A 24,155-nucleotide genomic window follows, 5' to 3' on the forward strand; every position below is an offset into this window, starting at 1 on the left:
GCACAGTAAGATTGTGTAACCTTTTGGGTATCTAATAAATAATGGCGAGGCTCTGAACCCAGTGGCTCTTGCTCCGCTGTACATTTGTGTCGTCCCCTCTAGCGCTGCGGGTGAAAGGTATTGTTGGCCTCAGAAGTGAATGATAATACGCTGTGTGTTGTGCCTAAATAGCTTAGCACGCTAACTAGCTGAAAACTAGCTTAGTTAAGAGAGGACTTGTAAGCACCATTAATCCGTTTAACACTCGTGAATGTCGGCTTATGTCCTGTTGTTGCTAACGTTGTTTATCAACTAGACTGTGGGTGAACTTATAATTTACTAGTCTTGCTTACTCAGGCAGGCGACAACGGCACTGCTCACCTCAGGTAGCCGAATTATAATTATTAAACTGTATGTAACTAAGTTAAAGCTATGTTAGCTATTTATCCAGCTGGCTGACCAGACGAGTGCCCTGTTTCTTATCTGACTTTAGCATAATTTAAAGAGTTTATCAGTTTGAAACATTCATTTCAGTAGAACTTTCATCTCGGTCATTTAAATTTGATATATACTCAGAGAAACTTTAAACTGAGTATGTTCTCACTTTGTGGCGAAGGTATGTTAATAAACCGATATAAAAAGGCGAATTTTGCACAAGCTTTTGCGAATTGGTGGAAGATTTATGTCCCATATTATAGACCAACAGTTAATTATCAGTGGATATGATATGCCATTTCCCTTTTTATTAAAGGCGTCTTAATTTTTATGAAGTTTGAATTAAATTAAGCATTGTTCCCATGGAGTTTGGCCTGGGCTTGAGATGGTTAATGACTGTCTGCCTGTTTCTATTTGACTCGCGCCTCATTACTGATTAACGGGCCTGTCCGCAGATCCTTGCAGCCCGGCTGTGTGAGATGGACGGTGGAGAGGAGTTGCGAGTGGAAGCTGCCCCGTACTGCTGCTCCAGCTGTGACGGAGGGGAGGTGAATGCACGCAGCATGGCGAGGCGCAGCCACAAGAGGAATACCCGCAGCCTGAGCACATCCTCCGCCCGCAGCCTGAGCACATCCTCCGCCGGCAGCTCCACTGAACACAGCAGGTAGGAGTGGAACACATGGAGCAAGAGGACACGCTTGTTGTTATGCTTGGAGCCCTATGTCACAATAACTAAACAACGTTGCCATCTTTTCCTACATCATGCATTACACCTGTTGGTTTTCTAGTTAAGATGCACACATAATCAACATTGAAATTGCAGTATGGATTTGTGCAATATCCCAATTGCAGTATGCGCAATATTTTTTAATGGCAAAATCTTTGAAAATATCAATCTGGATTAAATGTTGTGCAGAGATGTCCAGTCCTACGAACAATATTCTACAGACTTAATACATGTTAAAAAACCTTGTTTTATTCAAAGCCTCTTTTAAAAAGATCACACTATGATAAAAAAAAGAAGCAGACATAACTTAAATAAAACATACATGGAGATGCTTACATAACAGCACCTGTTGTACATCAGGGTTAATCATTCATGCCCTCCTTGGTCACCAAAAAGACATACCATTTATTGATGCTTCACACTATGATAAGTTTTATATATTTTTGAATAACAATCTGAACAATGTTTCATAAAATATAATTCCCACAGATATCGCAAAATATATCATCATATCAGTCAATTATTTACATAATATATACATATTTGCACACATTTTCTTATATTTGATATACATTTGTTTTTATATTCGGGATTGTGGGAAACAGTATTTCGATCTCTCTGTCTGTACACACAAACAGGAAGATTGACAATAAAGTTGACTTTGACTTGTTTATTTATTTCTCAAATCGTGTGTCCTAGCCAGAGTAGAACAAAACTAGCGTTAACTTACAATTTATAGTCTCACTGGTAAATGTGGAATCTGGACTGCTGTCCCCGGTTGTCTGTCCCTAGTCTTGTGTGAGCTTATCTTTTAAAACAAACATATCTGTATTTGCTGCATCAATGGTAATGTCATATATTTTCAAGCCAGTTTCCAATAATGTGTTTGTCTTGAGGAATAAACTGTCTCCTCATTAAAAGTGGCTTGAAATGATGCCAATCAGAGGTTACAAACAGATTTCAAATGTTGTTTGAATATTTAACTCAAAAGAACATGTCTAGGTGTGCCTGCTCCTGATGCATAAATAACATACAGGATTACAGGTTACCTGAGGTAACTGCTATTTAATATAAGCACAGCTGCTCTGGCTCAAAGCTGCTTGGGATTTTTTTTTACAAACAACTCTTGTGAGATGATTTATGTTGCACCACCTTTCAGACATAAGTTCATATGAGGTCTGAAATGGGTTTTTGCTGTCGATGTTGCAAGGGCTTTATTTACATGTTTTGGCAACAGCGGTGAGGTTTCTTACAAGCAGAAGTGAAAATGCGTTGGCCTTTGGTAACACGTCTTTAAAGTACCAATCAGAACTGTCCCAATGATATTTCATCTTTCCAGGCTGTTGAAATCAACTCCCACACATCCAATATTATTGAGTATGAGATCCTAATATGGCAACGACACTCATATTTTTGACATTAACAGAAAGCCGTTGTCGTGGATTTAAGTAAACAAACAACTGTTTAAGAATTGGAAGAAGAAGGTCATACATTTAAGTGACATGGTGATAAAAAGGGCTGTTACTCAAAAAGAATAACATTAGGTTAGTGGGTTTCCCCTTAAATATATTTGATCTTCATCCAGCACCCTAAAACTGATTGTATTAGCTTTTGGTAATAATTTAATTTGGTAAAGACTTCAAGCTTGAGCAACTGGACGTTAGGTTATGTGACTAATGCCAATAGCTTCCTTTGTTATCACCTTTAAGGTTATTTTATATTGCAGTGTTACAATTTAGTTCATATCCAAAAACAAAACATTTAAAACGCCTTTTTCCCACTATTCATTTAACAGGAAAGAAAAAACATGTTAAAAATGATTGCATAATTATTGGTATAAAAATAATTCAGAGGTGTAGCCTTGGTTTCTGCTAAAACACATTTACATATTAATTGTGACATGCATCTCTACCTTATTTCTGATTTTTTTTTTTCAGAGTTGTTTGTCCTTATTGTTATTGAATTAGTCAATGTGTAAATGTTAATGCTATTTTAAAAACATGAACTCCACTGAAGGACTGACAGGTACACTTTTCTGAACTGTCTTGCCATATAAATGTTGTTATAAGTTCATTATTAGCAAACAACTATTCATGTGAATATGTTGAATTGCATTGTCCCTATAAATACAATTCATAAACAGTTTCCCACTGTCATACATGATGGACATTCAGCCGCATGATCAGCCAATTGGAGACTTCTCTCTGGCCTCCTGTCCAAACCCAAAACAAAAAGCTGAAAGAGGATAAACTCAAATTCTTATTTATGATAATAATCCTTCATGAGCAACACCCTTCACATCATAGTCGTTTAATTTACCGTTAAAATGAGAATATTGATGAATGAGGCAGTAAACAGCAGATGGTGAGTTCTCAGATTCAGACAGCTAAGAGGATTTATAGGCTGAGTAGAGTGACAGAGCGTAAAGACTTCTGTAGTTAGTGGCATGTAGCACTGCCTCACAGCTCCGGGTCGACCTTTCGCAGTTGATAATCATATTGTAGACGGGCTGTGCTGTGCAGACATCCAAGTGTTCTATAGGGCTGTTATCCATCAGTTATGGATAAGAGAAACACTGCTCTTGATTTTAACTTTGCAACCAGAGCTTAATCAATATTGTTGAATTCAACGGCTGCCTATAAAAACGTGTCAAATACTCTTCAAATACTTTGCTGATGCAATGTTTCACCTCTCGCTTTGCCGCGCTCAGATTCATTTTAAATAACTTGTTCTAATAGTGTTGAGTAGGCTGACCTAATGTCATGAAAATCAGGTTCAAATGATTCTCCTTCTCAATATTTTGATAAGGTAACTTATTTTACCAGGCGGCGAGTACGCAAATGTATCATTGGCTTTTAGTTCCTGTGAAAAGGTCCGCAGATTATGCAATAACTGAACGAACCCTAACTGTTAATCGTTAAAGGTTTTATTACATCATTTACTGACAATGCCGTTTGCAATGCAGCCAGAATAGATAAAAGTGTTTGTTTTTAAAACATTTCACAATGCATTATCATTAACACAGTGACACAGAATGGGCCACATTTTTCAGCACCAAAGGTCACAGCGTTTAATTGTAATTAATCCTTAAGATAGAAGGGTTGGTTGAACCACATTGTATCAAATAAGCTTGTATCTGCACGTGATCAATTGAGTCTTGGAAATCCCAAGGCTCAGACTCTTTCTCTAAATGTCTCACTGCTCTTTCCTCACTTCTCTTTTTTTGTCCTGAAAGGAAAGTTATTTGATTAGAAATTGTTCATAAAGAGTCATTTAGAACAGGTTCCTGTTTTAAATAGCGTGCACTTTCTTGAACAAATTGTGCCAGCTATGGTTTGCAGACTTTCCGGACAGCATTTCATCTCTCCAACCTGAATGTTTGCCTTTGTCGTCCTCTCTCTCAGGAGGAATCAGTCCCTTCATGGACCCAGCCCTGTGACCACATTCGGCCCCAAGGCATGCATGCTCCAGAATCCTCACACAGTAATGTAAGTTATGCTTCTAGATTATAAGTAGTGTTTGTAAGCTTGTCTTTTTATTTCCAAGTCACATGTCCTTGAACATGCATGAAACAGCCAGTTGATGTTGTTTTTGTGTCTTGTTGTGCGACATGCTTTTTGTCACTTCTTTTGAACATTTTAACCTGAACGGTCAGCTGTCAGATGACTCTTAACTTATTTTTTGACTTGCTCTTAAGGCCTTAACATCGCTGAAATAGTGAAACTCAAAAAAACTTCAAATTGTGGTTTGATAGAAATACATATGAACATAGTACCAATTTTCACAGCTATTGCTAGCAGAAGTTCAGAAAAACAAATGCCTGTCAAATTAACGGTTTGGACATCTTGTCATTTATCTTGAACAACACGCTTCCTTTCTACTAAAGGTTAAAGGTAGGGTAGGTAAGAATGGAGAAACCAGCTCGAGTGCTCTAGAATTTGAAAGTACACAACCGGAAAAAATCTGCCCCTTCCTTCAGACTTACTTAAAGAGCCCCTCCTCCAACACACACGAACGCGCACATGACCAATGAGGGCACGAGATACGTTTGTGCACAGATGGAAGGCTGACAGGCAGGTAGGCCATTCAGTCATTTTAACCGGGCCGGCTAAAATGATTGGTCATGCTTTTTACAGTACTACGGCTTCCACAGATGAATTTTTTTTAATGTATTTATTGTCAAAGCATTTAATGTATTCATTGTCGGGATGTTAAGGGCATTCCATGGAATATAACAAAAAGTGTTTCTGAAGTTAATTACCTACCCCAACTTTTAATGTATCTAATCTTACAAACATCTTTATTAAACTTTTAATTGGCCAACATTAGCCAACATCATATTACGAGTTCAAGTTTTATATGACCTGTTCAGTGCTGTACAAACACCTCAGACACCTGCTAACTACATTAACTCGTAGGTTTGCAAGTGTTGGTCATCATCATCAAACTACCATCATGCACTTTGTTTTCTTTTGTCTCCAAAGTAAACAAAAATGTGTCATTCTTCTTATGTGCCGCTGAACATCATGTGACATCACTCTCACTGGTTGACGTATGAGAGTAAAATGTTAAAACCTTTTCACTAAGTACAACACACTGATCCATATAATGCTCTTCTCCTAAACTAGTTGTTTTATAAGAAGTGTTTTACCTCATGAGCTCGGTCTTCCACTTACATTTCTTAAGATCCTCTTTTGTAACTCTAGAGTTTGCAAAAAACCTGTTGCGCACACTATGGCAACATCGCATATGTATTTTTATTTTTTTATGCTTGTGTCGTAGCCAAAAGAGAGATATTGAAACCAAGGTTTGTGCTAACTGGCAGCCCTAATAAATATATCAATCATGTTTCATTGTTGTTTTTGACATATTCTATTAATTCAATATTTTTACATTACATATTAATGTGAACAGACAGGTTCAAGTGAAAATGAAAAAGCTGTAAGACAGTGAAATGTTTTTGCATTATTTTAACTCAACTCCAGCTGTCCTGACTTATCAGGGCCAAAATCCACCCACCGCCTTTCTGTAGTCAGAGTCCCATTGTCTTTCTTTTATTTTATACAGCTTTTTTCCTGTGGTTAAAAGGGCCCTTTAATGCTTCTTGGGGTTTTTCCCTTTCCCGTATTGTGTTAAATAGGTTTGTATGCATGTAAACGGTCTGCAAAGGCTAAAATTCCTTTGTTCCCTCGAGAGGGAGTTTCTATCCCGCAAACTCCTCCATTGGACTCCTTCGCTTCCTTCTGTAACTTAGTCACATCACGACATAACACTCACACTTGGCTAGCACCAGTGTTTCCGCCAGACCAGGGCTGAGAGGGCGTCCATCCCTAGAGAGGGGGGGTGGTTTTATAGATACTGTCTTTTTACATTAGTGAGCCGTATCATTTGGCTCGGCTCTCTTAAAGCGCCGGCTCTTTCGGCTCCCAAACGGCTCTTCATGTTACCACAGTCTACCTCGGAGCCTCAGTTTCGCCGCTGCGAGGCTCCGGTGCTCGCAGTTCACGCGTGTGCTCCACTAAAAACCCCCCGCTCATCGCGTCCAAATCGCGCACGTTCCGTGTTGTCCTGTAGCAGGCACCTTCGATGTCGTGGAAACGCTCTTCAATACTCCGAAAATTATCCCACCAGACTCCTTTGCCCCTCGAACAGAGGGATGTCCTTGTCCTTTTTCCTTTTTGTCATTTCAAGCAATAAAAACTCTCGATCTTCTCTCAAATTATTAATATTTTTGGACGCCCTCGGCTCGCGTTCAGGGCGTCCCGAGCTGAATAAGGGCGTCAAATGACGGCAAGACGGCCCCCTGGCGGAAACGCTGGCTAGCACTCTGACACTTTTTACTTGATAGACTAAGGGGCGGGACATCTCTAAGTGGTTGACCAATCACAACAGAGCCGGCCAGCTAACAAATCAGAGCAGACTGGGCTCTGATTCCAGACAGAGGGTGAAAAGAGGTGCCGCAGCACAGGCAGTATGAGAAAAATAAAGAGCTTTTTGAACATTAAAGCATGGAGAGATGTCACAGTAGAGGAACAGAACACAAAGATGAACCTGAAAATGAGCATAATAGGGCCCCTTTAAATATTGACCCAGCCTTTGTCTCTTTCTTTCCCCTCATCCCATTTTTTACACACACACATCGAATTACATATATTATGTGTAAACTTGTCATATGTGTCTTCATGTCGGTCGCCTTTAATGCACTTAAAACACTTAAAGTGTGTTTTGTCATTTTTCCCAATTTTAGAGGCAAAACATTTTTGCACAACTGTATAAAATGGCATACCACTCCTGCACTCAGAATTAATAGCCAAAACAATAAAAATGTGTCACTTTAATAAAACCTTGTATTTCTGTTCAACAGAAGAGCAAGTGCTTTGGCAAAGTGATCTTACTGACTATCTTTCCCAGACCTTTTTCTTGAAATGAAGGTATTGTGAAAGAGAGGTTCATGTATATGCAAAGCCATGTTCTTTGCGGTAAAAACATGTTCTTGTTTTATAATACCAAAACAAGTTACTACACATTCATATCAGCCTTAATGAATTATTATCAACAAGCAGACTCTTCACAAAGAGCCGTGGGTTGTGTTGCAGAGCTATTGCATTTGGATTGTTATATTTAGATGGAAGGTGTTCCTGTTATTCCGTCCACCTGCTGAACTGTCACATACATCTAGGTAGTGAGTCAGCCTGCCGTGTTATGTAAGGACTAGGGATGGGTATCGAGAACAGGTACTAAGTCAGTACCGGAGGCAGAATGGACGGTATCGGTATACCGTTAAGCCGCTGGACAAACGGTGCTGCTATCGGTATATGAATTACGCTACTTCCTTAGTTTAAACAATTATGGTTGGTTGGGAACCCTCATCCCCTGTGACGTATCCGGTTTGAGTACCACTCTGATTGGCCACTGTGAAAGCCACTTGTCATCTCTCCTAACAGCACTCTTATTATTGTGAGACTCCTGGGGGCAGACGCAACATCTTGCAAGAAACAGCGTCTCAAGGCTTCTTAACATTTAACAACCTATTAATCATGCATACCCACTTAACGGGAAGAAACTCAACTAACAGATGATATGAACCATTTTTACCTACACGGAACAGAAGTCCAACACCAAGAGTCTAATTCAACACTTAGCGAAACGGGCTAACGGGGCTAACGGCTACTTTAGCACATAACTGACAAAAGCGATCATTTCTACGTCATGCAATATGCACAAACGACATATCACATGAAAGCTGAGATTCCACAGATTCCATTGGTATTTGTCTAATCACTGTACGACCAAAACTCACTGAACTAGCAGCCAGGAAAGAGCAAGAAAACAACTTCACTTTACGTAGCCATGATGATAATTATGTCTTACCTTTGCTATTTTGTGATCAAAAGTTGTGTTCAAGGGCATAAAAACGCTGCTGAAGGTTAATCCAATGTCTCACTTTGAAATGATTACTGACAATCCATCATTACAATTATAAATAATAAACGCAATAAATGGATTATAATGGTTAGCCGACCGGAGCTTCCGGTTTAGGAGGTGCGCACGCAGCGTCTCGTTTTAACTGAATAATGGTCATGTTTACATGGATTTATGAACTGCCCCTAATTACCGCCCCCCTTCCAGAGACACACTGTCAAACACACTCATACCTGCTTGGTATGACATTGAAAAAGTTACATTAAATAATAAATACAAATAAATTACAATAAAATGACTGTTTAATCTTCACATCTTGTAATCATGTCTATAATTTTGAGCACCAAATTATTGAAACGTATCATTTCATTTAAATGTTTATTTGAACCGGGACAGTGCACATCGATGAACACTTTAAAACAAAACAATGCTTACAAGAGTAAATGAGCCGGATTTTAGCTTTGAGCTCATTTCCATCCGCAGAACATACAAGAACATGACATTTATATACATAGCAAAAATAAATACATGATATGCAGAAAGAGCATGAGCAGCATATACAAGCATTTACCACATGGCAGTACAATGTAGCAGCTATGATATATAAAGTGCAAGAGGAGATAAAAGTGCTACATAAAGTGAAAGAGGCGATACCCCTGTATAAAAGTGCATTTAGCGGTGATTACACATCTATTTGTTGCTCAACCATTCTTTAAGTTGTCCTTTAAAACTATTGAGAGTGGGACAATCTGTATCTCAGTTGGGAGGCTATTCCACAATGAGCTTCCTTTAATGGAGAGGACATTTTGTCCAGAAGTGGTCCGTCTGTGGTGGACTTCACAGTCTCCTCTGGTTTCTGACCTAGTGCAGCGTCGAGTGTGTTTTCTGTGGATGAATTCCCCTGAGGGAAGGGGGTAAGAGTATCGAAAAATACCGGTATCGATAAGCCGTATCGGTACCCATCCCTAGTAAGGACTTGTTGTTGACCTGACACAGCCTTGTCATACAGTTGGGCCCTTGACTCGCTCCGTCACATAAGTGGCTCCCAGCACTGTCTGTTTCAGGCAGCAGTTAGTGACAGATTAGCTCCCCTTAAAGCTGCTAGATGGGTTAAAAGTAGCAAAACCAGGCTGTGTTTACTCCCAAATAGAGGTACGGCTGTAGTAGTCACTTTTAGAAAGACCCAGTTCCACAGAGAGATGCTGGCATATTGCCTAACCGCGTGGTGTGCCAGCTGCTCAGAAAAGGACAGGAAAGCCCTTCGGAGGGTCATCAACACAGCCCAGAAGGTCATCGGCTGCTCACTGCCTTCTCTGGAGGAACTCTTCAGCCAACGTTGCCTCAACAGAGCAGGCAAAATAATTGCAGACTCTTCACACCCTGGACACTTCCTGTTTGCTCTTCTGTAGACGCTACAGGTCAATTAAATCAAGGACAAACGGACTGAAAAACAGTTTCTACCCCAGAGCCATACGAGAACTGAACACCGTCAAACGCTGAACTAGCATACACAGTAACAATTTGCAACTGCACTACTTTTTAATAGTTTTATTAACTGATCGACATCAGAGATGCCAAATATCATCCCTGTGTTTTTTATATTGTAAACTGTATTTAAATGATGTGCGGGCTGTATGCATGTTGGTATGGATGTGTGAGCATATGATTGTGTGTATATGTTTATATAGTATAGATATATATTTGTTCGTATTATGTGGAAATGCACTGCGAGGATTGATTTTTTTAAATGTCGTTGTACATGGTGAGACAATAAAGGAATTATATTCTGTAGTAGTCACTTTAAGAAAGACCTAGTTCCACAGAGAGATGCTGTGCCAATCAACTTGGAATGTATTAAGGGACCCTTCATGTATTCTGTTTTAAGGTATGGTTGTGATACTCCTTGCGGTAGCTGGTTGTTATTTGTTGAGTATTGCTTTTGACCTTAAGTCTGGAGAGCATTTTTTCATCATCTACTGATTCAACAGAATCTCCACCCACCTAAAGTTCCCTGACACCCTGAACACACCCTGAAAGGAAACACTGGACAAACAATGGAAACCTTTTTAGAGCCAACCTTTTGGAAACACCGTGATACGTTGTACGTGTTGTCTTTCTTTGTTTTATTTTCTTCAATGACAAGAAGTTGCATTTCTTACTTAGTTGCCAGCTCAATATCAAAGTGTTTCCATACAAAAGCAACATGGTCGCACCCATTGAATTAAAATCAGTTTTGTCTTTGGATTGTGACCCAATGAATAATGAAATAGTATACAAATAGCTACTTACTGGGAAATACGGTGCATTCCTGTATGAGATGCTATTGCTTTTGAGAGTTACAAAAGCGACTTTTATATGGTGGAAGCAGTGAACTTAGGTTATGATAAGGACTGAGGTTGGACATTAGGAAGCACAATTACATCCTGTTGAATTCCCACAACTGATAATTAAATCATTTACCCACATTAACCATGTCGAGATATTTCCCCTGCTCTTCCCCTTCTTCCATGCTGTGTGTCAATGTGTCATCTAATAAAAAGGGAGTTTTTCAGTCTTTACATAAACACACATTACCGGGAAGTGATTTATGTGTGGGACCAACAACAAACCCAATGCAATACCATTAATGAATAATAAAGTAGAAAGTGATGACGTTTTTTTTTACATTCACTTAAATGTTTGTGCTAGTAGGAATGTAACCTCAACATCATTTGTCTCATGCAGTGTATAAACTGCACCCTTTGTCATTGAAGCGCGATGGCTGGTTGACTTGTAATACCCGTCATTACAGTGGATATTCCAGTTTCAGGAACAGCATGTCATTGTTGTGCTTCAGTAAATCACACCCGTCCAGTAAGGAAACTCTTTCTCCTGAGGTGGGCGGGGTAAACACAGCAGAGTGGGCGTGTGCCGAGATGAAGTCAACTTTAAAGATGAGGGAGAGCTTTACCTTGGCAGAATGCTCCTGGAAGCTTTAGTGTTAAGTCCTGGTTGGGGACAAATATAGCCGGGGAGGATCCACCTCAAGGGGGTAGTTAGCTGATCCTGCTGCGCATGGAGACACTCTCCGCTTCGCTCTTCCTCTCGCACAGTCGACGGCTCACTCACAGCTAGACCACTAAACCAACCCGGTTGCTCTATAGCTGATTTTACAATGTGTGGCAATGGAGGAAGCTGTTAGAGGAAGAATGATCTGATCTGTGAGGCAGAGCCCTGTTCTCCAGCTGAGTCGACCTGAGGCAGCATCCTTGCTTTCATGTGTACAGTCATGAAGTTTAACCAGAGCGTACTGCAGGACATGTCCGACAACAACAACAACGACAACAAAGTCTGGAAATGGTGAGAGTCTTTCTCCTGACAGTTGAAAAAAAAGAGCTTATGGCAGTAGTTGTTCATCAAATATGTCAAAGCTTGGCTAGTCTAACTGGCAGGGGACTTGTTAACTCTTGTTGTTAACCATTATTTTCCCTTTAATGCATCTATGTGTATTTATATATTATCTTACCTAATTTTAGCTCATGTTATGCTGAAATTCATTTTTGGAACCTTTTTTAAGTAGTTACAGTTAGCTAAGTTTGAATATTTTAAATGCTATTTGGTGTATTTTATAGCTTGTGAATCTTTTTTTATATAAAATGAACATATTTAGATGTGCTATAAATATATATTGTAAATACTTTCTATTTGTGTCTTGGCCCCCATTCTAAAGCCTAAAATGGAGTTTCTCAACACATGTTTGATATGTAAATATAACTGCCACCGTTTTTGGCTTTGTTTTGTTTTTAATTTGTCCTGAGTGCATAGGGATGGACTGATAACTAGATTGAATTTAATTTTAGTCCCACAAGTGACAGTGTGTGCATGGTATCACAGGCTGGCTGTTGTGTAGACAGAGCGGGGTTGCTGATGAAAGAGGAAGGTCTCGGGTGGGGATGCTTTCAGGTGGTCAGAACAGAAACGGCCTATGAATAGATCACAGCTTGTCACCGTTTCAAATGCTAATGAAGTTTTGATTGTGTTTGTGTTTGAAACCAGGCCTGCCCAGCTTCCGTTAATTCCACGGTTAATGAGGTTCACTCAATTTAGGAAGTGTTTTTTTTCTAGTTGGGTTGTTTACCTCCCTTTGTACAAAGTTGAAAGACTGCAAGGGACTGAAACAATGCCCTGGGCATTAGAAGGGAATCTAATACTGATAATTACCACCTTGTTTGGTTTAAAGGCTTGAGTTTGTGGTATTTTGTGTTTGTTTGGTGTGTTTGATACTTTTTGAATTGACAGAGCAGCAGGTTATTTTAATGATAGTTGTGTGTGTGTTGGAATCACTGGCCTCTGATGTGTTCTCCTGGCATGTTCCTCAACCAGCAAGGTATATTGTATTACTGAGACGGTGTCTGATTTATTTAAATATTTACAGTGGTAGATAGTTGGCCACATGTGCGGCCAACAGGGCCGGCCCTTGGCATAGGCAGTATAGTCGAATGCTAAGGGCGCATCAACCCATCGGGGGCGCCGAAAATTGAAGAAGAAAAAAAAGTTAGACATTTTTTTAAAAAGTCCCAATTTTGGATCAACAAAGAACATCTTATCTTATACTATTACTAACATAACTACACCTATAACAGCGCCCATAAACTATGGCACCCCCCCCACAAAATCAAGTTGAACTGCCCCAGCCCCAGTAAAAATGTGAAATTGTTCTTTTTTTGAAATAATGGTTTTAGTGTGCAATTATAGGTTTTAATTTTGTATTTGTGTTCATTTAAAATAAATCAAACTCCCAAAAAACGTATACAGCTTCTGTGTGCTTTTATTAACATTGAAATTTACTGTGTAAGCGGCCGCGGGGAGGAGAGCTTTAGAGAGCTCTCTCCTGAAAGACTGAGCGGCTCTGATAACCTCAGCTCAGTGAGGTAAAGGCACACCTTTATATGATCATTATAGTTGTAAAAAAATAAGAGAATAGGTGAAAAACAGGTATAAAATACTATATGACAGTACAAAAAAGTTGTTATTAATAAACAAGAATACAGTTTTTGAAAGGGGAGTGATTTGTAAAATATCCATAAAGAAAATCTGTTTCCAGTTCTGTTTCATATCGTGTTGAGAGATGTATCCATAGATCTCCTAATGTTGCTCTCAAAGTGCACCAGATGGATGCTTTTAACTTCAACATTTAAAAAAGCTAAAATCTTGCCTTGGGCAGCAAATTGGTCAGGGGCGGCCAATGTTGAAACACTGCTGATATCTGAGAAGAGTGGAAAATAAATCATCATTTGAAGGTCAATGGGGGCGTGTATTCTGGTTCTTCTTGTAAACTGCCATGTCATAGCACCTGTGTAGAGGTTTTATCTAGTTGAATGTTGTGTTTCTATAATCTGTTGTAATCGTTCCTTTAGTTATCATCTTCCTATTCAGTTATTTAGTCTTGGTTATGTCCCCTGATGATATGAAATGCTTGAAATCAACATTCTCTACATGTGATCAGTCGCATCAGTAACGGACTAATGTATGACGGGGCAAACGGGAGCCATCATCAGACGCTGCTGTTGTTCGGCTAGTTTCAGCTTTATTTTATCCCCAGATTTAATATTTGTGGTCCCGGTCCATATTAGTTTCAGCCTCAAGGAGGTCAGATTTTCATGCTTCCTGCTTTTAGTCAAGTCATGATTATGTGTGCTTTTTCGTCCCGGTTTAGCTTCACAACTCGTGGCTCCCCGCCTACAGTCTAGATAGTACAGATTGCATTTTGCTTATAACAGCTATATTTAATGCACTTTTTTCCTCTCACATTTGTAACTTTCCGTTGTCTTTCTCGAAGTATGGTGCCAATGATATCCTTGATCCTGTGTAGGGGTTAGATAAGGTGAAGGCCATGAGACAACACACAGGGTCTTTAACCCGGTGGTTCTAATTGGATATCAGCTAAGCTGTCCTGGCTATGATGATGCTTTGCTTAAATAACAGCTATGTTTTACGTTCTGAGGCTCAGCGCTCAGACCTGACGTAACGTTGTGTTGTTTTCAGGCACATTCAGGACCCCGCCAGCCAGAAACTGACGTGGAACAAGCCACCAAAAAGTGTCCTTGTCATCAAGAAGATAAGAGATGCCAGTCTGCTTCAGCCTTTCAAGGAGCTCTGCATATTCCTCACCGAGGTATGGTCACGTGTTCACTGACAGTATATCTGATGTTTATTATTCAAAGTACTCACTATCAATTCCTTAACTTTGTTGTTCTTGTAGGTGAAGGAAATGATTGTTTATGTGGAAAAGAAAGTTCTGGAAGATCCTGCCATATCAGACGATGAAAACTTTGGAGCCATTACTGAGAAATTCTGCACTTTCAGAGACGGTATGAGAACCAGCCATCTTCAGAACACTGTAAATAAAAGACTGGATCTTTAATTTAAAATCTGTATTGCCTTTTTTTATTTCTCAGATCTTGATGACATCTCCAATCGCGTAGACTTCATCATCTGTCTCGGTGGAGACGGAACTTTGCTCTATGCATCTTCGCTTTTTCAGGTATTTACTACTGACAATGTGTGGGTCTTCTTTTGTTTGCAATTCCTGGTATGACACAGTCCTCTAACCCTTACCTTTTTGTTTATTTGTAGGAAAGCGTTCCACCAGTTATGGCCTTCCACCTGGGCTCCCTGGGTTTCCTGACACCTTTTAAATTTGACACCTACCAGTCTCAGGTGGACCAGGTCATCGAAGGTACTGATTGTTTTCTAATCTCTCTTTAAACACAGTGCTCCAGCTTGTATATGCAAAAGACTATAATACATGTTTCCTATATAGGTAACGCTGCCATCGTTCTACGAAGTCGCTTGAAAGTCCGGGTGCTTAAAGAGAACTGGGAGAAGAAGGCCAGATTGGACGAGAAGGGCATCATCCTGACCAATGGGGACACGGAAAGCAGACGGAAAAGCGTGCAGTATCAGGTAATATGTGAAGCTTAAATCACTTCTTTATAACACATCAACAAAACCATTTTGAGCCAAGATAAAAATACTTTTTTAGTCATTTTAGGGTGCGTTCACACCTGCCTTGTATAGTCCGGTTGAATCGAACCCTGGTGCGTTTAGCCGCTTGGTGCGGTTCATTTGGGTCAGTGTGAACACAATCCGAGACCTCTTAAGTGAACTAAACAACCGGACTCTGGTCCGCTAAAATAGGTGGTCTCGGAGCGCTTGCTTGCGAACTCTGGAGCGGTTCATTGCTGGTGTGAACGCAGTCCGCACCAAAACATAGGAAGCTTAGTATTTACGTGTCACAAGAACGCAGATATCTTCAAAAATCTTTAGCGAAAGAGTCTTTCAAGACATCCGCGGTTGTTTAGTTAAAGAGTAAAGCAGAATTAAGTGTTGAACAGTGTCGTGAAAAGTAAAAATTCTCCGTCAGCTACATAAAAGTAAGAACACCTGTCGTCGGTGAAACGCCCCTCCTTACTGCAGAACGTCTCTCATGGATAATGTGCAGCGGCGCGATCATTATGGGGAAAAGAACACCTTCATGCCGATTTAGATGCCTCCGCTTCGCGTCGGGTTCCTGATCAGCCTGTCGGTGTTCTTTTCCCCATAATGACCAATTCGCTGCACATTATCCCGCTTATTACATGGCCACATTCTCAACAAAGTAACGACATGACTCCCAATATTAATTGAAATGCTTTTGTGGATTTAGAAAATGATTTTATTTTATTTTTTAAATAGTTGTATGTATTGATTTCAATTGACATGCATCCGCTTAGAAAAATAGTCCGTTGTTACTGTTTGAACTAACGTAGCAATGGCAGGAACTGCTTCGATAGCTTTTTTTTAGGAGATTTTTGATTACAGATTTGAAAACATCGTTGCTTGCTTTAAAAGTAACAGAATTCATTATGTCAAACCTTGGGAAGTATCTAGATTAGGCTTGGGCGGTATGACGATATTACGGTATACCAGGGTATTTCGAAATACCGTCGGTATGATTTTCAATACCTTGACGTCACAGACTGTGCGCCAAATCACAGATGCGTTTCATTCTATTACACTGACACGGAGTTTTGATAGGGACGACATTGGTTGTAATGCACAGCACACGCCAGCAGAGGGCAGGGGAGGGCAGTCCGTCTTTCCCGCTCTCAGAGCTCAGCACAGAGCTGAGCTGAGCAAGATGGCGGCAGCATTTGCCGGCCCCGAACTCGGACAACTAGTAAAAAAGAAAAATGCCTCTGCGCCTGTTTGGGACTATTTTGGGTTTACTCGTCGCCAGTGACTTCATCCAGCACAACGAGAGACAGAGGCACTTCTTTGGGAATGTTTAAGACGGGGTGAGTGAGTGTTGACATTTTTTAATCCTATGCAACTGGTTGATGGTTTTGTAGTGGAGGTCGGACGGTTTTAAAAACGAAAGCATTAACGTGCTAAACATTCACGCGAGTAATCCAATGAATCAAATGGAAATAAGGTGCACGGAATAATATTGCCAAACTAGTTAGTGAATATAGCAAACTTTATTCAATAAGTCAAGTATTTACTCCCGGAAAATGTTTATGTATGATGATATATTGTTAACTTAGCTCACAATGGAAACAACGTCGGACATCTACAAACGCGTCCTGTAGTATCCGATCTCAAAATGTGCCATTTGCACAATGTGTCATGAATGCAGCCCTTGTTTTGCACTTGCGCGCACGTCGCGGCACTTTGCGAGCGTCTACCGGCTCGGGCTGCATTTTACACCGAACATATAATATACCGTTCGAAACATCTATTTGCCGCCGAACGCCACCTCGCTCAAGTCGACACAAGTCATACCGTCATATACCGTATACCACGGTATGATGTCAGCAAGGTATGACGGTATGAAAAAAATGATACCGCCCAAGCCTAATCTAGATATCCCTGCCCTAATGCCAAAGTAACTGGCAACTGAATATGTGTCGCCGTCTGATGTCTATGTCTGGACCGCTGCGTAAAAAAGAGGGTTTCTGCCCGTTACTTCTCCGCTGTTTTTTGTTGTCGCTCTTGTCTTGTCAGTTAGAAAAGCAAACTGCATGCAGTTTGCTTTTCAGCCAAACTGTATACAGTTAAATCGAACGGACTTCTTTGTGCAGATGTGAGCGTCCTTAACAACGGTCAATAAATCCACAGTCTGTCTGTTCTGGATTAACAACGTGTCACGTGTTCTAAATTGACCAATCAGAATCGATTATTCAACAAAGCCATGTAATAATGTTTTTTAACGGACGTTGTCTGATAATCATATGCGCGGGCCGCTAGTGTCTGTTGATCTCCAGACTAACAGCAGCATGATAATAATCTGCCGAAAGTGCCGATGCTCCATGGCGGAGGCTCCGCTAGAAATTGCCGGGATTTGCGTTTTTACCCCCTTAATGTCTGACCAATGGTTGAACAGCATTTCCGAGCACATGACTTGTGTTTATAGTCTTCTGAAAAATGAAACAATGTAACAAACTGTGGTCTGGTGCGCACCAGAGAGCGTACTATTGGGTGTGAATGCACCCTTAGTTACTTTAGTGACTTACACCAGCCCTGGTAGATGAATGGCTCTCCTAAACTTAGACAAAATCACTAAGTTGCAAATTAATATGAACTGCTTCTGTGGTAGCAGCCAATAAGAAATATTTGGTGATTAATCAGCTCCATGCTCCGGGGCAGTAACACTCGTCCACCAAGTGAAGTCAATCCCCAGCTTTGTCGCTATCTGCTACATCGCCTACATCGCCTACTGTCTATCTCCGTCCCACGCAACAACCGTGGACTCTCTCTGCCTCCTGCCTTCATCTCTGGGGTGCATCTGTCCCGTCCCACTGCTCACATCCTCCTGCCATGTCGTGGATCTTCCTCGTCTCCACAACAATCCTCCACCTCTGTGAACCTAGCCCGCTAGCTGCTATCGCTGCCATCACACTGCTCCCAGCCATTCTGCCTGTCATCATGCTGAAATATTCCATCTCGCAGCTGCTGTCATTGACCAACTCCTCCACTCCGTCTTCCATCTCAGTCATCAGACATCTTGGACGCCTTCGTCGACCCCGCTACATTCACCGAAGCACCCGCCGCAGTTTTGTTTACCTTCAGCACGGACAATCCATTGCATCCGTCTGCTCCACGCAACGCACTGTCGCACACCTGACGCGTCATCAGAACGCAACTCCTACTGCTCCTCTTACACTCTCCCCCGCTCACCTACACTCCCAGCTGCACGGAATACCTGGAGCGGATCCCACTCCCCTCTGCCTCCCAACACACACATAACAAGCCATTTCTCCCCACCATCAAGCCCCCCTCCTCTGCTCCACTGCCCCCCCTCTCATGCCCACCCCTGCGCTGCTAACCTAGACAACCTCATACCTCTCCAGCCTGCCACCACCCCTCCAACCCCCCACTTGACCAATTTTGCCCTTCTAAATATACGGTCACTCAACAATAAAGCCCACATCATTCACGAACTCATCCTGGACAAATCCATCGACTTCCTTCTGCTCACTGAAACCTGGCAACAACCCGATGACTTCTTCTCGCTCAATCAAACATCCCCCCCTGGTTTTAATTACATCACTAAACCCCGCCCCTCACGCCGTGGTGGTGGGCTGGCTGTCATCTACAACCAGAACATCCGGACTACAGAACTCACCCTCCCCTCAGTACCATCCTTCGAATTTCTCGCCTTCAAAACCCCTCCCTCACTGAGAGTTATCCTCATTTACCGCCCCCCCTAAACCACACCCCTCCTTCCTCTCTGATCTCACTGAACTCCTAACCATTGCTTCATCCCTCTCCCCACGTCTGTTACTCCTCGGCGACCTTAACATCCACATGGACTCCACCACCTGCAAACACGCTTCTGAATTTTCCTCCCTTCTGGACAATTTCTCATTTACACAACATGTCACCTTCCCCACCCACGATAAAGGACACATCCTTGACCTTGTCTGCTCCACCAACCTCACAGTACTCGACCTCCACCCCTGCCCCTTTCCCCTCTCTGACCACAAACTCATACAGTTCACCACCGCCTCCCCCCCCCCGTCCAGGAACATCACTTTCTGTAATTTACGCTCTGTCGATCCCCAGCACCTCTCCGACCTGCTATCCTCTACTCTCCCCCTGGACTCGAACCTCAGCTCACCCGATGATCAACTCAACCACCTTAATTCAACCCTACTCGCCTCCCTCAATAGCTTGGCCCCCCTCAAAAGGAAAAATGTCACTTTTAAAACCTCCTCACCCTGGTTCACCCCTGCACTCCGTAAACTGAAGCAAACCGGCCGCCAGCTTGAACGCCTAACCATGAAATCATCCCTCACAGTTCACCATGATTCCTACAAACTCCATCTCACTACCTACAGAGACGCCCTCAATGCCGCAAAATCTGCTTACCTCTCCACCATCTTCATCGACCCCTCCCGTAACCCCAGGACCCTCTTCTCCACCGTCAACAAGCTCCTCAAACCCCGTGCTGTCACCCTCTCTTCCTCCACTTCCACTCTATGCAGTTCATTCCTCCAGTTTTTCCTCTGACAAAATCACTGCCATTAATCACTCCCTATCCGCTGCATCTGACACACAAACATCTCCCCCAACATCCACCGCCACAATTCCTCCCTCCAACTCCCTTGACCTCCCGAGCCCTCCTCCCCACGGCATTCTCTCCCAGTTCACTCTGGTTACCCCCCCTGAAATACTCCAACTGATCAGCTCCTCCAAACCCACAACCTGCTCGCTTGACCCTCTACCCACCCCTCTTCTGAAGTCCTGCCTCCCCGTCCTCTGCCCCTACATTGTCAACCTTTTCAACTCCTCCCTGTCCCAAGGAACCGTTCCCTCTGCCTTCAAAACTGCTGCTGTCACTCCCATCCTCAAGAAACCCGGTCTGGATCCCTCCTCCCTCAGTAATTACCGCCCCATCTCCAACCTCCCCTTTCTCTCTAAAACAATAGAACGCATCATCTCCAAACAACTCCACCGCCATCTCCAAAAAAATGACCTTTTTGAACCCCTTCAGTCTGGTTTTCGTCCTCACCACAGCACAGAAACGGCACTCATCAAAGTTCTCAATTCCCTCCTTACCTCTGCTGACACCGGTTCCCTCAACATCCTCATCCTCCTTGACCTGAGTGCAGCCTTCGATACCGTGAGCCACACCATCCTGCTTGCCCGACTCCGGGATATCGGTATCGAAGGTACTGCACTCAGGTGGCTCCAGTCCTACCTCTCCGACAGATCCCACTTCATCTCCGTCAACAATCACTCCTCTACCACAGCTTCAGTCACCCAAGGTGTTCCCCAAGGTTCAGTACTCGGCCCCCTCCTCTTCATCATCTACATCCTCCCCCTTGGTCAGATTCTCCGCCATCACAACCTGGACTTTCACTGCTATACTGACGACACACAGATCTACCTCAGCACCAAATCCCCCCACAACCCCCCTCTCACACACATCGAATCCTGTCTGACTGCAATAAAATCCTGGATGCAACACAACTTCCTCAAACTCAACAGCAATAAAACTGAACTCCTACTCATCGGCTCCAAATCCACCCTCAGCAAAACCCCCAACCTGACACTCACCATTGATGGCACCCCTGTTTCCCCCTCCACCCAGGCACGCAACCTTGGCGTGATATTCGACCCCACCCTCTCCCTCGACCCCCACATCCGCCAAGTTGTAAAAACCTCATTTTTCCACCTCCGCAATATCGCCAAACTCCGGCCCTCTCTCACCCGCCCCGCAGCTGAGCGACTCATTCACGCCTTCATCTCCTCCCGCCTTGACTATTGCAACTCACTCCTCTTCGGCATCAGCACAACATCCCTCAACAGACTCCAGCGTGTCCAGAACGCAGCCGCCAGACTCCTCACCCACACCAAATCATGGCATCACATCACCCCGGTCCTCAAAGAACTCCACTGGCTTCCCGTCTCACACCGCATTCACTACAAACTCCTGGTCCTCACCTATAAAGCCCTCCACCATCTGGCCCCCCCCTACCTCACTGACCTCCTCATCCTCTACCAACCACCCCGGTCCCTCAGATCCACCTCAGCCGGTTTGCTCTCAATCCCCAAGGCCAAACACCGGAGCTTCGGGGACAGAGCCTTATCTGTGACAGCCCCGAAGCTCTGGAACTCCCTCCCCCAAGACCTCCGTGAGTCTGATTCCCTCACCCTGTTCCAGTCCCGTCTCAAAACCCACCTCTTCAACTCTGCTTATCCTTAAACCCGCCCCTCCCCCCTCTGAACCAACATCCTCCTGACTGCTTTTCTGTTTTGTTTTGTTTTTGTTTTTGTTTGTGTTTTTGTTCTTGTTTTGTTTGTCGACCCGACTCATAATGTAAAGCGTCTTTGGGTCTAGAAAAGCGCTATATAAATCCCATTTATTATTATTAAAGTGTCCTTAGGCAAGATACTGCACCCAAAATGGCTTACCTTTGGCAAATAATGTGTATCTTGATTATTGAGCATGTAGCATCTTGATTCCTCGATGTGTGTGTGAATAGGTGAATGCTCATGTGTTGTAGAAGCGCTCTGAGTGGTCGCCAAAGACTAGAAAAGCTCTGTATAAGTGCAGTCTATTTACCACTGAGAGTCAGGAGAAAACAGCGTAGTCATATTGAGTCATCTTAATGACAGGTCTCACCACCATGATGCCTTCGGGCTATGAACATGTTGTTAAAGAACCGCAGTAGTAAATACTGGCAGCGGCTCTATAACCAGCAGCTCTAAAAGCAGGTAGAAAAAGAGAAATCTCCAACAAGGTGTTCTGGGGCAGCAATAACCGGGTAATAACCAGAAAAGCATGACATGGGACCTTTTTAAGGGGTTATGGCTAGAAAGGATCCGTCTTGTGTAAAACTCTCGCGAGAGTTTGGCTGAATGTCACGTGGCTGAATGTTTACGTTTGGCAGGCAGCCTTTCAGTTACGATCGTTAACATCAGTGGGCCACAGCAAATGATGGTGAGAAGCTAAACTATCTATTAATTATGTCAACTACAGGGAGTGTGATTGTTGAAATAGGTTGTTAGCGGTCTTGCTGGTGCTCAAAGAAGAATGAAAACACTGTAGATCACCAACACTATGGTTTATTTTTTATTCACAGGCAAGTCAACCATAGGCGGAGTTTGACATTTGCGCTTGGGGGGGCAAACCTTTTTTACTGACGTCACTCAGTACACAGTCCCAACTATTTCGTGCTCACCGCACTGAGTATGACTTTTCCACATACGAACACAACTCGTCCCGTCATGCACGCCTCATGCCCGCCGTACACACACACTCATATGGAAGGGGCGGTCACTCCCCCCAACAACAGTGCATTACATAACTGTAAAAAACGTATCAAAACTGTGCATATCTTATACTTATTTGATAACTACTATATCCCTTGGTGTCCTACCTTAGTTCAGAAGTAGACGCCGTTTTTTACGTTCCGCATATACGTCCACTATCCCCTCAGGTGACAGCTGTGCGGTTATGTCGTCCTCAATGTGAAGAACCGCAAGTGAGGAAAATCTTGTTCCTCCCATCGTTGACCGCAGCCAGTTCCGAATTCTCCTCATTGCAGAAAAACTTCTCTCAGAGGTGGCAGATCCGATAGGCAGAGTCAGTGCCAACTGGAGCATCTTGTATAGATTTGGATAGCTCTCCTTTTTAACAGTCTTTCGGAGATGCTCAAGTGCAACAGGTGCGACAGCAGAGGCTTTAACAAGGTCCATCTCTGCTCCAAGAAGGAGAGGGTGAATGTTGAGCAGCTGTGCGTATTTTTGTACGAGAGGTTCAATTCCTTTTTTCTGACATTTAAACACTGCTCCACATGCTCGTGCCAGCTCTATGGACTCTCCCGTGAATCGTCTGTCTAGTTCGTTGATGAGGGTGTCCAGCACAGGGAGATAGAGGTGCTGCTGATATCCAGCTGTATCACTCTGTGACATTTGTGCGCCACTTTCATCAGTTTCTCTTTGGCCCAAAGTAGTTGTAACCAGGAAACTGTCGAGGGAGGTCGGGGGTTTTGTAACCCGTTTTCTTTTGGGTGCAAGGGGACCCGGAGTCTGACACTCAACATCTGCATCCCCAGGTACTGGCACGTTGTTGTCCCGGCAGAACTGTTTCACTGATCCCCACATATTGCTCCACGTATCTGCTTGTCTCTGAGATTTGAAGTGCGCCTTCAGGTTGTCGGTAAGCGCTGCAGCTTCGGAGAGTGTGCAGCTGGAGGACTGTAGGGCCTTGTGCGTAACATGAATCACACGCAGTATGTCTTCCAATACAATAACACATGTAATGAAAGACATTCTGGTCATGTGGGCATAAAGGCCACTGGCCTCCACAGACCACTTGTCTCCCTCGTCACTCATTTCTCTCAGGCACCCTATAATTGCAGAGTAGTGAGTTTTAACGGAATTCACAGATCGCCACTTGTACGCCCATCTTGTCTCACTTGGCTGTATTATTTCAGTTTGTTTCAGATTCAGTGATTTCTGCATTTCAATTAATCGATGATGGTTTGACGGCTCTGCAAATACAGAGTAGAGTTTGTCAATGACGTTCAGGAATGTTTTCACGCTGCGGTTGACAGCA

The 24,155-nt window shown here is 42.8% G+C and overlaps 1 protein-coding gene across 1 annotated transcript in view; it reads left to right on the plus strand.

Moving 5' to 3' along the window:
- Positions 1-24,155, plus strand: part of nadka (NAD kinase a) — a 34,100-nt gene that overhangs the window by 497 nt on the left and 9,448 nt on the right. The window contains 8 exon segments of the mRNA XM_079676387.1: positions 1-5; positions 870-1,078; positions 4,546-4,629; positions 14,588-14,717; positions 14,805-14,913; positions 15,001-15,086; positions 15,179-15,281; positions 15,366-15,508. Of these exon segments, the coding sequence (XP_079532513.1) occupies positions 1-5; positions 870-1,078; positions 4,546-4,629; positions 14,588-14,717; positions 14,805-14,913; positions 15,001-15,086; positions 15,179-15,281; positions 15,366-15,508 (869 nt within the window).

This window comes from Notothenia rossii (genome assembly GCF_949606895.1).
Source record: "Notothenia rossii genome assembly, chromosome: 4".
NCBI lineage: Eukaryota > Metazoa > Chordata > Actinopteri > Perciformes > Nototheniidae > Notothenia > Notothenia rossii.